Source organism: Lolium rigidum, chromosome 1, assembly GCF_022539505.1.
Source record: "Lolium rigidum isolate FL_2022 chromosome 1, APGP_CSIRO_Lrig_0.1, whole genome shotgun sequence".
Classification (NCBI taxonomy): domain Eukaryota; kingdom Viridiplantae; phylum Streptophyta; class Magnoliopsida; order Poales; family Poaceae; genus Lolium; species Lolium rigidum.
In genome coordinates, this window is record NC_061508.1 from 326,053,712 (window position 1) to 326,073,795 (window position 20,084).

Genomic DNA, 20,084 nt, shown 5'->3' on the forward strand with positions numbered 1-20,084 from the left:
GTGGACTCTACGAGATCGTCTGTCAAGGAACGTTCACGGCATTCGCTGCCGTCTTTGCGCACTCTGTAGCTAGCCTCATGGTGTCCTCGTCATCCTTTTTCTCAATTTTTCAAGATGTTGAGCTCCTTCGAGTAATCCCTTGCCCCGACATGTGACGTTATATCTGGAAGTGGACTCTACGAGATCTCGTTGCATCTCTTGCTAAATATTCTTTTTTGTTTTGATTTAACCAGATATGGTCAGGGTGCGCCGGGTTTCGGTCAATCATCAGCACTAATGTTAGCAATGAGTTTTATTTATAAGATTTATCCATAGTCAATCCTTCAACCATATGTTGGCTTCATTGTTGCAAGAAGGATAAAATGAAGAATATCAAGTTACAAGTATGTCTTGAAGAAGATTGAGTGGGCTCTCATGTGTATATTCAAGGCATCAACAAGATGGAGAAAGAAAAAATGGTGTTCATGTTCAAGATGAGCCATCATGAGGAGATCATGAGCTTTAAGCTTGTCATCCATATGGTAATCATGGTTATATGAAGATGCAGCGAAGAAGAAGCTCTCCCGCAGTGGATTATGGAGCAGCAATCCGCAACACTTCATCAATCAAGAACAATCAAAAAGGCGTGTTCCATCTTGTTGCGGTCAAGATAGTCATCATATAGATCAAGTGGAATGCACAAGATTAATGTTTGTTTCTTGACGGAGTTTCTTTCTTACCGGTCTGGTAGTGTAGCTGGGATATGATGGTTATAAAATATGCCATAATTTCTCGCGTTTAAACCCCTAGCTAAGTCAAGAAATTGACTAAGTTTGCCTCTCAACTTGCCACTAATGCCTAATCAATGCAAAGATGTGCAATCTCTTCTATTTTTGGATGTTGTGCATGATATCATGTCATAATGGCAAATGGACCTACAATTACTGAAGAAAATCGCGTCAGGAGCATGTCAAAGTTGACTACGCTTGGAAAGGCGGTTACATGGGCTTTAACAGGCACCGGTACAGGCAAGCCCCGCCGTACCGTCTGCCCGTACCATGTGCCGTTGCGTTCTCGAGGTCAAACACTATAAAAGTCGTGAAGTGACCGATGCTGAAAAGATAGCCATTTGTTGCCAAACAGAGCCGCCATCCACCACATCCATCTGCAACACACCGAAGGAGATCCATCCCCATAGTTCATCCATTCCATCCTGCATCTCCTCCATAGCCATAGCCATCACCATTGTAATAAAGATCTCCTTGAAAATTGGCGACTATTGTAAGAATATTTTGATTTCAATCTTAGTATTTTGCACAATAATTTCTATGTTTGATCTTGCTCTTGATATTATATGTGAGTAGTCCTCACGGGCTGCGGGTTGGGGTGAATCCTTGCCGCATCTATGTGCATTTAATCTTATGTTATGTGTAAGGATTGAATAGGAGTTTTGCGATCTTGTATCCTTATCTCTTTGCCTCGTTTTTTATGATCTGCAGGTACCCACACACATGTTCATGCATGAAAGCTTCAATGGCAAAGATCATATTTGTCAAGAGGTGGAGATTGTTCAGATATGTGTCGAATATGCGTACGAGTAGTGCTACGTTTGGATTTGTAACTAACAGTGGCGTACATTTTGGTGTCGAACATTGTAACCTTAACTAACAGTGCGATCCTCTACCCCCGGCAGGGGCACTGGACTAGCATGGTGTTGTAAATCGGATGGTTCTGTAAACCGCGGCGGGCTTGTCCTAAACGATAGTATGATAGTAACTAGTAAGGAGTGTCCGTAAAACATGCCCCAAAGATGTAGGCATTAATAATAATCGAACTGCGTTACCAAATCTCTGTCACGCTACGGTTGCTTTCCTTAGTAGATCTACGGCACGCCTTCGATGATAAGACTTGTAGCGTAAGAAATTCAAGCTAAAAATGAGATGTAACGAGAAAGGGTTCCCATGATAAAATTGAACCTTCGCCATGAGGTATGATTTTCCTTGTAGAGTTGTAGTGATACTGATGTACCTAGGTTTGTTAATTCCTTCATCACAACAACCTCCAAACTATTTTTAGGGGACACCATACGATGGCTATGACAACTTCCTTTTCATTCATTGTTAGATTCTTGAGTTGTCATTAACTATCTATTATTCCCCTTAATGTACAATCCACCATGAATTGGACAGCATATTCCTACTCATATCACCTTAGCTGCACTCTAATCCTTGATCCGTGTAAAAGGGTTATCCTAGGATACTATAGGTATCTTTCAAACACTACTTTTGTGTCTAACGACTAGGACATGATGTTGCAATTGTTAAATAAAGCTAGGGCCTACTCATTTGTTGGGAGATGTGGGTGTTTAACTTTGACTTCAAAATATTAGAATGTTTGCTTCACATTTGGTTTCAAGAATTTCTTTCCGATCGATGTGAAAAGCATTTCACCCTAGGAAGTCTCATTTCCCCGCCTTATGGTTCATTCTTCGAACCAACATATTCCGCTTGAAACTTTATTAACATCGGAAGAGATATATTCAAGCACCATTCTATGCAAAAGAGAGACATTTTGTAGGCATGCTAAGGTAGCAGCACATGGTATTGCAGTTCACAGTATTAAAAGTAACAAGTGCATCATCAGAATCATAGCACTAGCAGCGAAATGCGCATTAGGTCTTGTGAAGCAGTGCATGAACTGCCTGGGCAAGTCCAGGCTCAGTGCGGATACCCTCAATCCATCTCATATTTATATTCACCATCTTGAGGTTTCTTTTTAGCGCACTCTGAAGTGCCGGATCCGTGCAGTTTGTGAAGAACTTGGAGATCTCTTCTGCCTTATCATTGGAGGTGAACTGTCACAAAATAGAGACAGTGCACATTAGTAGTGATCTAATGCACACATTAACTGAGAGATTGAATACCAAAAGGTTAAAGAATTTCCAAATCTGCGGATATAAAGTTATGGTGAATATACCAGTGGAACAATGTTGTTCACAATACACCATAATAGGTCTTTCTCAGGAACTACCTTCAAAATATGATCCCAGTTTTCCTAAGATTAAAAGGAATGAGACAAATTAATGTAATGATGGATATTGAGATTCGCCTTCAGGACTAAATTACATCAATGAAATCACGAGAACCCGCGGCATAGGAAGATTAACATGAATCATTTTCCACATCCCGAGGAATAATAGGATATGGAAAAAGTTAATGTTGCTTTTAAAAAAATAGTGGTTTTATAAGTCAAGAACACACTCAAGTAAAAGTAGAGGGTAATAATAGATACCAAAAGGATTAAAATATAGTTGATCTCATTAGTAATGGTCATGGTGCACCTCATGAGTACCTTTTATAATATCCATAAGTGATACAAAATCATCTAAATGGTTATAGCACATTTACCTCACAAATTTAATGAAATAGTTGACTTTACCCTCATATAGTGCATCAATGTACAATAATATGAACATCTAGTCATTTCCACGCACAACTTTTCATTGATTGCAATATTAATATGATTCTACTCAAGGGTGAAGCTAGGAAAGTCAGGCATTGGGTCCATCCACATTGAATTATAGAGTCAAACTAAGTGAAGGAAGGTGATCAGTACTATGTTAGCCTTGATTTGTACATATCCGTTGCATCCATTTGAACATTACATGTTAGCTCCTCATTGTACTTCTAAAAGTCATCGGTCTAATGGTATGCTACTTAAACACAAATAAATTAAAATCATACATATTTAAGGTGTGACTGGACGTTGATTTCATCAAAAAATGTAAATTCATTAGGTTATATAATACAAATAATATCCATTTAATAATACCTTACATTTAGACTCCTTCGACCTTTAAGTTGGAGAAATTTAGTAGTACTAGAAATGAGCTCAATCAAGACAATACCACTTGAGGTGGGTACTTATGAAGCAGAAAACAATACCCTACAAGCTTATTTCAGTTGGTAAAAAATCCCACTAGAACCAAAATTCCTAACACGATCAAAAGTCTCAGATTTCTAAATTTCGCTGCATTAACATTATACGAGAACATACCTTCAACCAGCTCCAAGCAGCTTCACGTGTATCTATACTGATAAATTCAAGAAGATGAATTGCATCCTTATTAGGGACCTGCAAGAAGAGATGCATGTGATTCATGAATTCAACTTAAATTGCATGCTCATTTAAACATGCATTGTATATCAAGGGAGGATGAACCAAATTTATAGGCTACCTCATTGGTGAAAATTAAATCCAGTGACTCCAGAACAATATCCTTATCCGAGCAATAAGATAATACACCTGAAATCATGTAGAATGCTTTCAGAACAACCAACAAAACATCAACAAGAATATTTGTTAATTTAAGATAGTCAAATAGCCTTACACACCTAAGATACGCAACTTTTCCTCCCTATCAGCTGAGTCTCTATAGAATCTTCTAAGATCATCATAACCAGATCTATTTGTACTACTAGCCGTTTGCATCATGGAGAGGTATGCAACCTGTAGTATATCGCATGTCAACAAACAGAGGAAACAAGCATAGGAGCACCATGTGAAGAAAGGGAAAAGATTAGACCGTTCTAATATCCGGAGAAAGTATTGAAGTGTTGTGATCACGAGTTAAGATGTTGAAACGCCTAACACCTTCATTAATAGTCTTATCGTGTCCAAGTTTGACAAGATCAACCAATAGAATATATCTTAGACTTACATCCTGGTCAGCCTCACCATTAATTGGGTCCCAACCTAACTTTCTGGTAAAAGGTAGAGCATATAAAGGAGGATCAAGCAATAATATGGGAATAATGAGAAAAACTACATAAGATTGATAGTATATTTGACATGAATAAGGTATATTTAAGTAAACATGTTAAACTAAACATAAAGATATAAAATGTAAAATGCCATACTCAGCAGGTGCTATAAGAACTTTGATGAACAGTTGTTTTATATCACCAACCAATTTAGGCATAGCATCAGTAAATATTTGGGCAATAGTTGAAGTTATCTGTATAACAAAGGACAAATACACATACAAAATTAATATTCAAGAAAAATGAAGATAATGGAACTACTTGGTCAACCAAGATGTACATACATCATCTATGTGTGTTAGCACACTGTAGCTGGCTTCTTTCCGACAAGCATACAATATATATAGCAGTGATGCAAGTGAGTCTTTTCGGGCCATGGAAAGCATGCGCGCGTTCTCTAATATGCCTGGAAACATAATGTCATATATAGTAAGTTTCAAAAAATCATTTCAAATACAACTTCATAGTGAAATATGTTGTGCTTACCAATTTTTTCCATTGAAGAGAACATGTTGGCCTCTAACGCATTTTGAAGTTTTGCTGAAAGTTCTCTATCATACTTCACATGGTAAAAGCCTGTTTTATTCATATTTAGCTTAATCGAAAAACTTCCTTCTTTCTCACTTTTGCCACATAAATCCAACTTATAATACTTTTCTGTCAAAAGGAAAATTTTGGTTGATGAAGCACAACTTAGAGTTATTGGCACATCCCACAAGCCAGATCCAGAGGATCCATTTAATAAAAACTGGGCCTACAACAAAATAAAATGTGAAGCAAAATAACATATCAATAACGGATCACATATACATAAAGGCAAGCTTGTCAATATTTCCATTTCCCATCTTTTCAACCGAAGTAAAAGAAATATTAACCGTGTTTCTAAGTTTCCTCTAATAAAAACTATCCCACAAAAACTAAATTGCTCAAAAAACTGGAAACACCATCAATGAAAATGTGCCCCATGATAGATGCCTCAAAGATCTCAAAACTTGTTTCAGAATAATCTCCTAGATGCGACCAACAGTGTACTTCTTAATATCCAAATATCAAGTTCATTACTGAATGGTCGTTGACATTGAAGTGCTCAACATTATGCAGATTGAAACCAATTTGTAGTATGTTTTGTTGCCTCAGTTGACTTTAACACGTAAATGCAATACGTAATACTTGGGATCCTCTTCGGTGTAGAGCACTCAACTGGGTCATCCCCCAAAATTTGTATTTCATGGGTATCAGGAATACAAAGGACAGCATGCCCCACAATAGCTTTTGAAGTTACCCTCATCTTTCCTGTGAGGACATTGACCCCTCGTTGTATTAGGCTGGCCATAATGCTAGTATCATAGGTAGTATCATGCATCTTAGGCCCACAAAAATGATGATGTGGCATCTAATTAATGAGGAGAGATAAAATTAGAGTAACATAGGTAGATACTGTATCATAGTGCACGTTACGAGAAAAGTAAATGCCAAATAGATCTTGCACATAGATTTACATTGGGATTCTACAAAATAATAAATTTACAAGTTTATGATACTACACTATAATACCACCCACTATAGAGATACTATCATAGACAAGTATCATATGCATGATACTAGTGTATGATACTATGGAAATTGCATGGGTGAACCTGGGAGCAAGCGCACCCTATATTAAAAAAAAAATTAGTAATTCAGAAAAAGGTCAAAAAAATTCAAATCTTTTTGGGAATCAAAGATGATCATGTATTGTACTCGCATACGAAAGATTCACCATGGAATAACTTCTCTTGTTTCCTGGGTGAAAAAAACAGACTTGGAGGTCCTATATTAAAGTACTATTCACGCTATATTCGTCATAGATTTGTTTTTTTCTTGCCTGAAGTCAATGTGAAACATTTCTTGGCCAAACAAATTAATACGAGTACAATACTTGATTATCTTTGATTCCCAAAAGGATTCAATTTTTTTTGACTTTATTTGAAATTACTACATTTTTTGGAGTATATAGGGTGCGCCTGCACCCGAGAGCCAAAAGTTCGGGTCAATGATACTATGCACTATGACCAGCCTTAGGATTATGATGTCGGGTTGTTGAGCATTAATTATAGTAGAATTCATTTATCTATAAAGTCGCCTAAGCGACTAGTGGTTGGATGAAGAAGCAGTATCCCTATGGAAAAAAGAACAAAAACTTTGGTAGGTTTGTTATATTTATTACTACACAAGATCAACGGAAGGTTAACAATATATAGCTTCATGTCATAAGAATTATGCAAGAGCGTCTTAGGTCTTCATTTATATAAGACTACAATTAACAGTATATTCTGAGGTGAAATTTCATGTTCGCCCGAACACCTCCTATACTGTAAAACATATGATCCATTATTAGAAAAGATATAAAGTTAAATGAATTTATAGGGACTAGCTGAGACAACAAGTGTGAAATAGACTAGACACCCGGTGTAAGGTTGAATTCCCTAACGAAACTAATTTTGTTGTGAGGAAGGGAATAAGGCCGTACCTGAGCTTATTATGTATGCTGCGTGCACAGTGGCCCTGGCAGGCTATGACATGAACGAATGTACATGTCCCTATGTTCAATTTAGTCATGTAATATTGGTTTTTAGCATCCCATGGTTGTGGAACAATCGACATCATTGTATAGGTGGCCATTATCTATTTTTAGAAATGGGGGAAATATCACCCCAACTTCTGCATCCAAGGGATGCACACGGTTTTTTTATTAGATTATTCACAACACCTTACAAGAAGAATTACAAAGATCGAACCGAAGCCACCAAAACTAACGACAGCCCGCTAATCCGACAGCTCGCTAATCCTACCGATGAGGGGAGAGGGGGGGGGGGGGGCAATGAACAGAGCCAACTCCCAGACATCACACCAACGCGCATCATCAAAAAACCGAAGGCCTCGACAAGTCGCCCAATGGCGAGCAGGTGGCACAACCGGTCCGGCAGACCCTCGGCGCGTACCATCATACACGCTCCAGAAGTCCTCGCCGCCACCGTCTTCCGCATACCCATCTTCAGGAGAGATCAATGCAATGACCTTGCGAGGCCTGCCACCAAGACGCTAGACAACTCCACCACGCTGCGCACGTCGAACATGACATATCCGACGATGCTACCCCGCTGCACCACGGCGCTGAGATTCACTGTCTTCAACACGAAAGAAAAACGCCGCTCCACCTAAGGACCCTCCAGCTTGCATCTTCTCCATAGACGATGCCCCTAGGAGGGAGAATGACGTCGTACGCCGCCATCGCCCTATACGGGATCGAATCTAGGATTTCTCCCAGAGCAGCAGGAGTAAGAAGTCGTAGACTGCGACGACGATGCCTTCAAGAAGGTAACGGCGCGTGATGTCGTCATCGTCCGCCATGACCAAGGTCAGAGCACGGTTTTCACCGGCAGCTACGCTCCCCAACTCGTTATTGGGACTGGACATGAGATCAAAAGATCCCCACGAACAACCCCAATCTGGCTGCCCACCTCCAACGAAGAAGACGAGCACCACTGCCATACCCGGAGCTAAGGATGGCAATTTTACCCACGGGTACGGGTACCCGCGGGTACGTACCCGCATGGGCAGGGTATGTGTACATTTTTAGTACCCATACCCTACCCGTTAAGTCATGGGTATGGCACGGGTATTGCTTTGTACCCGCGGGTATACTCATACCCTGCCCAATTATTGTCAATTTCTTATGTTACATATCTACTTTTATTGACTTATGAGTTACTACATGAGAATGAGATTTTTATATTGGTTTAATTTTTATGTACTCAACTACCTGTTATCGAGTTGAGATAGTTCATTTTTTAATCAAATTTATTATCGATAAATGTAAAATTGCAAGAAACTTATGTACAATTTAACCTACCCACCTGGTACCCAATGGGTATAGGTACCCGCCGGGTATGAGTATTGATACGTCTCCGACGTATCGATAATTTCTTATGTTCCATGCTACATTATTGATGATATCTACATGTTTTATACACATTATATGTCGTATTTATGCATTTTCCGGCACTAACCTATTAACGAGATGCCGAAGAGCCGCTTGTCGTTTTCTGCTGTTTTTGGTTTCAGAAATCCTAGTAAGGAAATATTCTCGGAATTGGACGAAATCAACGCCCAGTGTCCTATTTTTGCACGAAGCTTCCGGAAGACCGAGGGGAAAGGAAGTGGGGCCACGAGGCGCCGCCACACTAGGGCGGCGCGGCCCAAGCCCTGGCCGCGCCGGCCTAGCGTGTGGGGCCCTCGTGTGGCCCCCCGCGTTGCCCTTCCTCCTACTTAAAGTCTTCGTCGCGAAACCCTCTGTACCGAGAGCCACGATACGGAAAACCTTCCAGAGACGCCGCCGCCAATCCCATCTCGGGGGATTCAGGAGATCGCCTCCGGCACCCTGCCGGAGAGGGGAATCATCTCCCGGAGGACTCTTCATCGCCATGATCGCCTCCGGAGTGATGAGTGAGTAGTTCACCCCTAAACTATGGGTCCATAGCAGTAGCTAGATGGTCGTCTTCTCCTTATGTGCTTCATTGTTGGATCTTGTGAGCTGCCTAACATGATCAAGATCATCTATCTGTAATACTATATGTTGTGTTTGTCGGGATCCGATGGATAGAGAATACTATGTTATGGTGATTATCAAGTTATTACCTATGTGTTGTTTATGATCTTGCATGCTCTCCGTTATTAGTAGAGGCTCGGCCAAGTTTTTGCTCTTAACTCCAAGAGGGAGTATTTATGCTCGATAGTGGGTTCATGCCTCCATTAAATCTGGGACGATGTGACATAAAGTTCTAAGGTTGTGGATGTGCTGTTGCCACTAGGGATAAAACATTGATGCTATGTCCGAGGATGTAGTTATTGATTACATTACGCACCATACTTAATGCAATTGTTTGTTGTTTTGCAACTTAATACTGGAAGGGGTTCGGATGATAACCTGAAGGTGGACTTTTTAGGCATAGATGCATGCTGGATAGCGGTCTATGTACTTTGTCGTAATGCCCAAGTAAATCTCACTATATTTATCATATCATGTATGTGCATTGTTATGCCCTCTCTATTTGTCAATTACCCGACTGTAATTTGTTCACCCAACATGCTATTTATCTTATGGGAGAGACACCTCTAGTGAACTGTGGACCCCGGTCCTATTCTTTACATCGCATACAATCTACTGCAATTGTTCTTTACTGTTTTCTGCAAACAATCATCTTCTACACAATACGGTTAATCCTTTGTTACAGCAAGCCGGTGAGATTGACAACCTCACTGTTTCGTTGGGGCAAAGTACTTTGGTTGTGTTGTGCAGGTTCCACGTTGGCGCCGGAATCCCTGGTGTTGCGCCGCATTACATTCCGCCACCATCAACCTTCAACGTGCTTCTTGGGTCCTCCTGGTTCGATAAACCTTGGTTTCTTTCTGAGGGAAAACTTGCTACTGTCTGCATCACACCTTCCTCTTGGGGTTCCCAACGGACGTGTGTCAACTGCACGCATCAAGTATGGGTAAAGTTTTATACCCATGGGCACGGTACGGGTAGAAATTTGTACCCATCGACTATACGGGTATGGGTATGGTATTGCTCTACCCTGCCCATACCTGCCCACTGCCATCCTTGCCCGGAGCTGCTGCCCCAGGCCACCTCAAGATGCGGGAGAAGCCCAGGAAAACGCCGCAGCTGCAGGGAGGATCGAGGGCGGACACACGAGCCCGCCTAGCCCCATATGGGCCTAGATCGGAGACCCGCCGTGGAACCCAGACGAACCGACCACCACGGCGCGCGGCCCCTGGCCATCGCTGCCCCGTCGTCGCCGTCGATGAAGTTGAAGGAACCGGTGGAGGCCGCAGCCGATTCCTCCCGTCGCCGACGGAGGTAAAGGCCGCCGCCGCCATGCCACCGGGTCTTTGCCCAGCAGCGCACAGGACGGCGGCGGCGGGAGAGGGGACTTGAGGAGGGGACGGGCAGAGGGCCGCCGGCGGCCTCCCAGGCGCGGCGCGGCGCCGTCGCGCGGGGAGGGTTAGGTCACAAGAAACTCACAGTTTGGTAGGGATATGCGCATGATGTGTTAGAAGAGAGTTTTGTTGGAACAGTAGCACATTGACTGAAGAAATGGCTAATTAAATAGCAACTTAAATAAAGGATGGGCATGGGATCAAACATAAAGATAGTCTCTCTAGGGACAGCTTCCAAAACCACTTGGGAGCCTATTGCCCCCTATATGATTGGCCAAGTTTACATATGAAATAGTACTACCATATAGCAGGCAAAGCACACAATGCGGCAGAAAACTGGCTTAGCTTTCCACGTTCGCGCAACATGAACTCCCTTATAAACTCTTCGCACTATAGGATTGGTATACTAATTTAGGCACTAGTGGATATTTCCATTTTTTCATGCGTGAGTACATTTCACTTTTCAAAGGAATTCTACCAAAGCACTTCCACAACATTACAACATATTCACAGTAAGCAATAAAAATAAAGGTCTAATCCATGCTTAGTGTGTAGAGGAATAAAAGATTCTTAGAGATACACCACAAACTAAACCAACATTTTTGTGTAAAAAAAACTAATCCAACAAGTACATTAATAAAATAATTAAGAAAATATAAACAAACCGTGCATGTATATATGTATGTACTCCGTGGTCAGCATTTAGATGAATGCACAACACAATACACATGAAGTACAGTATATATATTTACCTGTTCAAGTTGGATTTCGTTCCCATCCTGTTTAACATTAATGACAGGATATCCTGGTTTCTTCATCCATGCACTCATTAAATTCTTCCATGGTTCACCAGTTTCCGCTTCAAGCACAGCCCATAAGTCTTCCGTATTAGCATTTGAGTAGGCGTATTTTTTAATATATGAAGCCAATGCCTTCTGAAAGAGTTTCACATGTGCAGTGCAAAATAATGCAATAAATTATATTTTTTTGTAGATCCAGATAACATGCAGAATGGGAAATGCAGAGACAGATAGAGTATTACGCAAAGTTAGCCTTTAGTAGTAACTAATAATGCACTCAAGTCACCCACCCAGCTTCGCTAAGCCTAGGTGACATGGGAGAGACAATGCCACCACCACCTAGAGCCTCTTGCCCAACCCTCGCCGTTGTCAAGGTCACTGCCGAGCAAAACCCAATAAGTGCTTGAGACAGTAGGGCCTCTCCAGGGTAGTGGTTCTACCCCCTCCTCCCCCGGTGGTGACCCTCTACATCTAGCCACCCAACACCCCCCACCTAGCCAACGCGGTGAGACACGACACACTCACCACAAGCACATGGCACACCTCCACCCTTATCCTCTCGTACACCACACACACGGCTTCCATCTCTCTCCTCCCCCTCGAGCTCTCTCTCCATCGCGAGCATGTCTCTTCCCGGCGAGCTCGTCCTCACCTTGATCTTGCACCCGTTCATTCTTCTCTAAAAGTCCCATGCCCTGGCTCCGTCGATCTTCAGCCCCCTCCCCCCACCCCCCACACACAAACCCTAGGCGGAGGAGAAACATTCGATCTAGATCGAGGAGAGCAGATGTGTTGGTGCCATTCCTCGCCACCTGAATCCAAACAATGGCAGGGCTGCCATGCAGGTGCCCCTCCTCGCCTCCCCTCCTCCCACTGATGGTTTAAGAACCCCACCGACGGAGGGTTGCATCCAATCGTAGATGTGCATGGATTTCGACAACGAGGTATGGATGGAGAGCCGTTGGTTCCCTACCTCCTCTTTCAATTCCCTTCTCAGAAGACCACCAATCCTACTAGATCTCTCCCCTCTCCCGCTTCCCCTCCAAATTTGAGGTACATACGGGGCGATTTCAATGTCGAATTCGTGGAGGGAGCGGTCGGCCGGTTCACATGCCGCTCGGGACCGTGCATGCACGCACGAAGGGGCCAAGGCGGACGACCAAGGATCCGTCCATTGAGAGTCGGCGCATCAACACAAGTACATGTCGACTTGGGTGTGGAACGCGTCCAATGCCTGAATCTAGGCACCTTGGTGGCAGTGAGGCGGACCTAAAGCCCGACGAGCTCGAGCGCCGCATCCCCATGCACGGATCGGACCTGCGCCGCATGGGATCGGAGGAGCTCGTCCAGCATCTCCGACCCGGATGCCGCCATCCGCTCGAGGTAGGGACTCTCGTGACTACCCAGCTTCGCGGGCCCTCCGCCGTCGTAGTTGTCGGAGAAGAAGGCGACGCACACCTCCTGTGGAGGGCTTCGAAGCACTCACGGACCAGGATAGGGAGAGAGCGTAGTGTCAACGCCCAGATCCACCACACGTAAAAAAAACACCCAGATCCACCATACCCATGGCAGGCCACGCAACATTTTGTTTTTTTTTGTGGAAACATTACTACAAGCGTATGGTGTTGGGGAATAATACCATTACCAACATAAATATATGTTGCATAGGGAATATGGGACACACTACTAGCTTCGAAACAACTAGTAGCGTACCAGGGTACGATACCAATAACTTATACCTGTCTATGGTCCCACAGATAACACTGAGAAAGAAGAGTTCCTTAATGAAGCTATCGCTGCCAAGCCAGCTGACGATTCCAAGTGGCTCATCATTGGCGACTTCAACCTTATTTACCAAGCGGAAGACAAGAGCAACGATAATCTTAATTTCCGTATGATGGGGCTTTTCAGAAGAGCTCTAGTGACATGCCAACTTAAGGAGTTGAAGCTTCAAAACAGAAAATACACTTGGAGCAATGAAAGAGAATCCCCAACCTTGGTGCGTTTGGACCGAGCCTTCTGCAACGCCGGCTGGGATTTAGTGTTTGAGAATCATGTGCTTCACGCCTTGTCGTCTTCTCTCTCGGATCACTGCCCGCTTCTCCTCTCCAACCAAAGTGGGCCGCGGAAGCCTCCTCTCTTCCGTTTTGAGTCTTTCTGGACCAAAATGCCGGGTTTCAAGGAAATAGTCCAAAGTGCTTGGTCGGCGCCTTCTTCCCACACTCAGCCGGTTCACAAGATTAATCACAAGCTCAAACTTACGGCGTTTGGTCTGAAGTCGTGGAGTAAAAGCCTTTTCTCTGATTGCAAGCTTCAACTTCTCATGGCCTTGGATGTCATTCTGCAACTTGACGTTGCACAGGAATCTCGCACCCTGTCCCCTGAGGAGCGAGGTCTCCGCGCTGACCTCAAAAGGAGGGTAAAAGGTCTTGCAGCTCTGGAACGATCTCGCAAACGGCAAGCCTCCAGAATCCGTTATATCCGCGAAGGGGACGCAAACACTAAGTTCTTCCACCTGCGGGTCAACGCCAGGAAGCGTAAGAACCACATCTTAAGACTCAAGCACAACGGCGGATGGGCCTCTACTCATGACGAAAAGGACAAGCTCATCTTCGAGCACTTCTCCCGCACTTTGGGGCGCCCGCCTCCTCGCCAGCTGGATTTCAACTGGGGGGTTTTAAACCTCACGACACACCCCTTGGAAGACCTCGGCCTTCCATTTTCGGAATTGGAGATCAAAGAAGCCATAGAGGATTTACCTCTCGATAAGGCTCCCGGGCCTGATGGTTTCTCTATGGCCTTCTTCCGTTCCTGCTGGGATATTATTAAAGAAGATCTCATGGAAGTCATTAACGCCTTGTCTGAACTCTCGACGCAGAACTTTCATATCTTAAACACCGCCAATATGGTTCTGCTGCCGAAGAAGGATGGTGCGGACGCTATTTCTGACTTTCGACCTATTAGCCTCATCCACGGGATTCCGAAGATTATTGCCAAAGCCATGGCACGTAGGCTCAGCCCTAAGATGAATGAGATCGTGTCTCGGAGTCAAAGCGCCTTCATCAAGTCTAGAACTATACATGACAACTTCATGTACGTCAGAAACACGGCTCGCAAACTTCATCGTAGGAAAACGCCTGCTCTCCTCATCAAGCTTGACATCGCAAAGGCCTTCGACTCCGTTCGTTGGGAGTACTTGCTGGATCTTCTGCAGCGCCTCGGTTTCCCTCAGAGATGGAGGGCTCTCTTAACGACACTCCTATCTACGGCCTCTTCTCGGTTTCTCCTTAATGGAATCCCAGGAAAGAACATCAGACATGGCCGCGGTCTCAGGCAGGGCGACCCCCTCTCTCCACTTCTTTTCGACATCGCCATCGACCCGCTACAAAAGATTCTGGACGAGGCTACTAACTCAGGGCTTCTTCATGCTATGCCGGGCGGTTTAGAGGGTCCCAGAGTCTCTCTTTACGCAGATGATGCGGCTATCTTCTTGACCCCTACAGCCCATGACTTGTCGGGTCTCGCCAATATTCTTCAAAAGTTTGGAGAAGTCACGGGGCTGGTGACTAATGTGATGAAAAGCTCCATCGCCCCTATACAATGCACCAATATAGATCTGCATGATCTCTTGAATAACTTCCCAGCTACAATGGCTCCCTTCCCCATTAAATATCTGGGATTGCCTCTCTCTCTTGGACGGCTCAAGCGGGCAGATCTTCAACCCTACATCGATAAAGCGATGGCGCGCCTTAACCCTTGGAAAGGAAGGTTCCTGAACAGAGCCGGTTGCACCGCCCTCGTTAAATCGGTGCTTTCCTCTATGCCTATCTTTCTGCTGACAGCCCTAAAAGCAGACAAGGGCATCCTAAAGGCTTTTGCGAAGATCAGCCGCGGTATGCTTTGGGCTTGCAAGGAGGAGGCGAGTGGGGGGAAATGCAAGGTCAACTGGCAGAAAGTCTGTCGCCCGAAAGAGCTTGGTGGCCTCGGGATCCTGGACCTGGAAAATTTTCTCGTGCTCTGAGACTCCGATGGCTTTGGTACGGATGGACGGCACCGGATAAACCTTGGGTTGGTTCGGATACGCCAAATGATGCTTCTGACCGGGACCTTTTCAATGCGGCTACCAAGGTCTCCATCGGCGACGGCGAAAAGGCCTCTTTCTGGTCCTCGTCCTGGCTCAACGGTACCCCTCCCAAGGATTTGGCCCCTCTGATCTTCAAGGCGTCAAAAAGGAAGAACCGGTCGGTCCGTGACGCCCTTCACGATCACAATTGGGTGTCCGACATCGCGGTTGAGGTTTTCACTGTGGAACATATGGATCAGTATGTCCGCCTTTGGGATCTCGTCGCGAACGTTGCTCTTTCTCCCGGCACCGAGGACTCCATTACATGGACTTTGACTCCTAATGGTTGCTATTCAGCTAGATCTGCCTACAATGCTCAGTTCATGGCAGCCCTCCCTTGCCCCTTTGGCAACATCGTCTGGAAGACCTGGGCCCCTCCGAAGTGCCGTTTTTTCGCCTGGCTTGCGGTCCAAAACCGTCTCTGGACAGCCGACCGTCTGGCCAAAAGAGGATGGCCTCATAACCCTTCCTGCCAGCTCTGTAGATGCTCCCCGGAAACGGCCCGACATATCCTCTTCGAATGTCGTTTCTCCAAGAGAATATGGAACGCAGCGGCGTCGTGGCTCTCATGCCCGGACCTTGCCCTGTGTCTCAACACAACGAGGCCGAAGGTGTTGGACTACTGGCAAGCCATTGCCAAAGCCCCCATCTCTTCCCCCAAGGGTCTTCGAACAGCCATCATGCTCGTTTCCTGGGAGATTTGGAAGGAGCGGAATGAGCGGGTTTTCAACAACAAATCTTCCTTACCCTCGGTGATCATGCATAAAGTTAGGGAGGAGGGAAGGAACTGGATCCTTGCCGGCGCTAAGGGTCTCAAAGATCTTTTAGGCTAATCGATCTCGGTTTCTTCCCTTAGGGGGGGGCGTGGTTCTTTCCCCCCCGTTTTGATCCTTTTCTCTTTTTTATGGCTTCTGCCATCCCTATGTTTTCTTCTCCTATATTAATATAAGGCAAAAGCTTTTTTGCCCGTTTCAAAAAAAAATATACCAGTGGCATAATAGCTGTACCGTGTACCTCGGTCAGCAACCAATGATGTATCTGGCTATGCCAACAATAGCATTTTATGTACGTATTAGCACCATGGTGGTGCAAGCGGTGGTGTCCTAGATGAGAGGAAATTGCAGGCAACACCAACTGTTGGGGAAGATTTTGCACAAAACCACAACAATGGTTTGTTGTTGCACAAAACACCATATTTTGTTGTAATTAGTTGCACAGAACACGTAACAGATGATTAACAGCGTTGATGACCATTTACTCAATTTGGGCCCACTCTTAGAGCGCTTGTGGCCGATTTGCGTCCGCCAACAGAGGTTGGGGGCGAAGCTCATACTCAGTGTACGTCGGGCTGGGCGGGCGGGATCTCATCGGACCTACAACGCCGCTCTGCATTCTCACGGCGCGGCGGTGCCCGCGATAATGGTCCTCGGCCGATCGGCACTGGTGCGGTGAAACATGCGCCATCGACAACGGCCATGGTGCGGAACGCGCAGAGGCCCTTGACCCGACGGTACTTCTCCTGACCTGTAGGTAGCGGCGGCTGCTGCGCTCTCCGCCCAAGCGCCCACTACTCCTCGTTGACGTTGGCGTTGAGCGTATACGCCATTACTACCACTAAGACTGTTGCACGTACTCCCCACCCTCGAGTCGATCTACGTCATGACTAACTCCCTCTCCGACGCCTCCCTACTCGGGCTCATCAACGTGCCACTGCTCTCGGAGCTTGACCTTGCCGGCAATGCCCTCCATCTGGAACCTCTGCAACCTACTCATCGAGCTTCACCTACATGGCAACGCTCCCATTGGAGATGGAGTGCATAGCGGCGTTGAGGTGGCTCGGTCAAAGGACACCAACGGCCACTATGGATGCCACGTTGCTCCTCACAGTGGGCCCGATGCCTAATTATAGGTCTTTTGTGTTAATCACCTGTTTTGTGTTCTATGCAATTCATTACAACAAAATATGGTGTTTTGTGCAACAACAAACCATTATTGTGGTTCTGTGCAAAATCTTCCCCAACAGCTGGTGTTGAGCGCAATTTCCTCCCTAGATGATGACAAATGAGTTTCGCAGTGGCTACAACAGTGTGAGGCATGCTGGCATGGCGGTGTGGCACGGCGAATGCTCAGAAAGGTTACCGATGGCAGGGGAACCACCTCTATTGGTACGACAGTCCGTGGGCTACGTGGCATCGTGGAGCATGGTACTGACGTACTTGGTGGCGGCATTCCATTAGAGCATCCAGCCATTGGGCTCCCAGGCCGAAATCCGGCACTATTTAGCGGCGGATGGATGTATTGTTTTTTAACCTCGGGAGGCCCATTTTTCCAGTGGCGAGCTCATGGTCGCCTTCCGACGCGCACCCACCGTGTGCATAGCGACAGTGCAGTCGCCGGGAAGGGCAACCGTCGGAATGCCCTCGACGCATTGAACCGCCGTAATGGTCCGCGAAGTGGTCTGGAGATCCCAAATGCCTCATCGGGAACGGTCGAAGTGGCCTCGACGCGAGTGTTGAGTAACATGTTGTACTAGGTATAGGTCCCCGTGTTTTGTCAGGGTTGTACCTGTAATTGTACATGTGTCCTCCTATATATACATGAGCAGCCGGCCCTATTGGTGCTATGCAATCTCCAATACCTTTCTACATGGTATCAGAGGCCCTCCGGCCCTGACCTAGCCGCCGCCCCCCTTCCCCTAGGGCGCCGCCTGCTCCCTCCCCTCTCTAGCCCTAGCCGTCGCCCCTCTCCTCCTTGGGCGCCGCCGGCCCTCCTCCACCCCAACCCTAGCCCTAGCAGCTTCCGCCTCCCACCACCACCACCGGTTCTGCCATGGCCGGTTTCTCCTCCTCCGGCTCCGACCCCTTCAACTCCCCCCGCTCCGGTAGCAGCAACCCCTTCGCCTGCCCCTCCGTCGTCGTCATCCGCGACATCCCCATCGCCGAGCGCATGCCGGTGAAGCTCTCCACCACCGCTGCCAACTTCTTCCCGTGGAAGACGTACTTCGGGCTGCTCTTCCGCGAGTATGATCTCCTCGATCATGTCGACGGCACCATCGACCTCCTCGCCATGCCGCACGACCCCGAGTGGCTCACGATCGACGCCACCGTCATCCGCTGGTTCTACCAGACCGTCTCCAATGACATCTTCCGCACCGTCGTCCACGACGGCGACTCCGCCCACACGGTCTGGGCTAAGATCACCGGTCTCTTCACCGACAACAAAATACAGCGGGTCACCTTCCTCCAGCAGGAGTTCTTCGGCACCCACCAGAACGACCTGTCTCTCAACGAGTACGCCCTCAAGCTGAAGAGCCTCTCCGACGAGCTCCGCGACTTGGAGTTCCCGATCGATGACAAGATCATGCTCTCCACCCTGTCAGCGGGCCTCGGCGAGGATCTCAGCAACGCCGCCTCCAACCTCACGCTCCTCACCACGCCCACCTTCGAGCAGGCTGTGGCCTACCTGCGCCTCGAGGAGCGTCGTCTCAAGCATCTCCGGGCTTGGGCGGCCCATACCGCCTTTGTCGCCGGCTTCTCCCGCGGTGCCCAGGCTCCCGCGCCTCGCCCCACGGGATCGCCGCCGGGTTTCCCCGCAGCCGGGCACCAGGCCGGTCAGACCGGCCCCTGGACCAGCCAGTCCGGTAACCAGGCCGGCCAGGCCGGGTCGTGGACTGGTCCAGCCGGAGCACAGGCCGGTCAAACAGGCCCTTGGACCGGGCAGGCGGCCACTTCTGGCGGTGGTCGTCGCGGACGTCATCGCCGTGGCGGTGGTGGCAACGGCGGTGGCAATGGTGGCGCCAACGCCACCGCCCCCGCTTCTCGTCCACCTCAGTACACCGCCCCTCCGCCATGGACCGCTGGTCACAATCCATGGACTGGGGTCGTTCATGCCTACTCCATGCCCATGCCGCGCGCCCCCTACCCGGGCATCATGGGGCCGCGTCCGGCCACCCACCAGGCCTTCTACGCGGCCCCCCAGCACGCCCCGGCCTACGCCGCCCCCTCGAGCTCGGCCTCGTGGGACCCTGCGCTCCTGACCGCCCTCCAGAGCGTCCCCTCCGCTAGGACGTATGGTGGCGGTGGCGACTGGTTCATGGACACCGGCGCCTCCGCGCATATGGCTGCGCACCCCGGTAACATCTCGTTTTCTACACCCGCTTCCACTTCCTCTCGCATCATCGTTGGCAACAGTCATGCTCTTCCCATTACTCACACTGGTTCCATCTCTTTTCCCTCCACTTTCACTCCTCTCTCTAAATAACGTTCTTGTTTCTCCTGACTTGATTAAAAATCTTGTTTTCATTAAGTCCTTCTGTCGTGATAATCCTGTGAGTGTGGAATTTGACGCCTTTGGTTTTTCTGTCAAGGATGGTTGTAC

General features: G+C 46.9%; 1 protein-coding gene across 1 annotated transcript in view; it reads right to left on the reverse strand.

Annotated features, from left to right (window-relative positions):
* Positions 1 to 2,650: 2,650 nt before the first annotated feature.
* The window catches only part of LOC124662854 (aminopeptidase M1-C-like), a 34,100-nt gene continuing 16,666 nt past the window's right edge, over positions 2,651 to 20,084 (reverse strand). The window contains exons 11-20 of the mRNA XM_047200643.1: positions 11,537 to 11,719; positions 5,289 to 5,556; positions 5,087 to 5,208; positions 4,899 to 4,996; positions 4,565 to 4,742; positions 4,374 to 4,488; positions 4,217 to 4,284; positions 4,036 to 4,113; positions 2,956 to 3,033; positions 2,651 to 2,833 (exon numbers count right to left, since the gene is read on the reverse strand). Coding sequence (XP_047056599.1) covers positions 2,651 to 2,833; positions 2,956 to 3,033; positions 4,036 to 4,113; positions 4,217 to 4,284; positions 4,374 to 4,488; positions 4,565 to 4,742; positions 4,899 to 4,996; positions 5,087 to 5,208; positions 5,289 to 5,556; positions 11,537 to 11,719 — 1,371 coding nt within the window. The remainder of the gene's footprint in view (positions 2,834 to 2,955; positions 3,034 to 4,035; positions 4,114 to 4,216; positions 4,285 to 4,373; positions 4,489 to 4,564; positions 4,743 to 4,898; positions 4,997 to 5,086; positions 5,209 to 5,288; positions 5,557 to 11,536; positions 11,720 to 20,084) is intronic.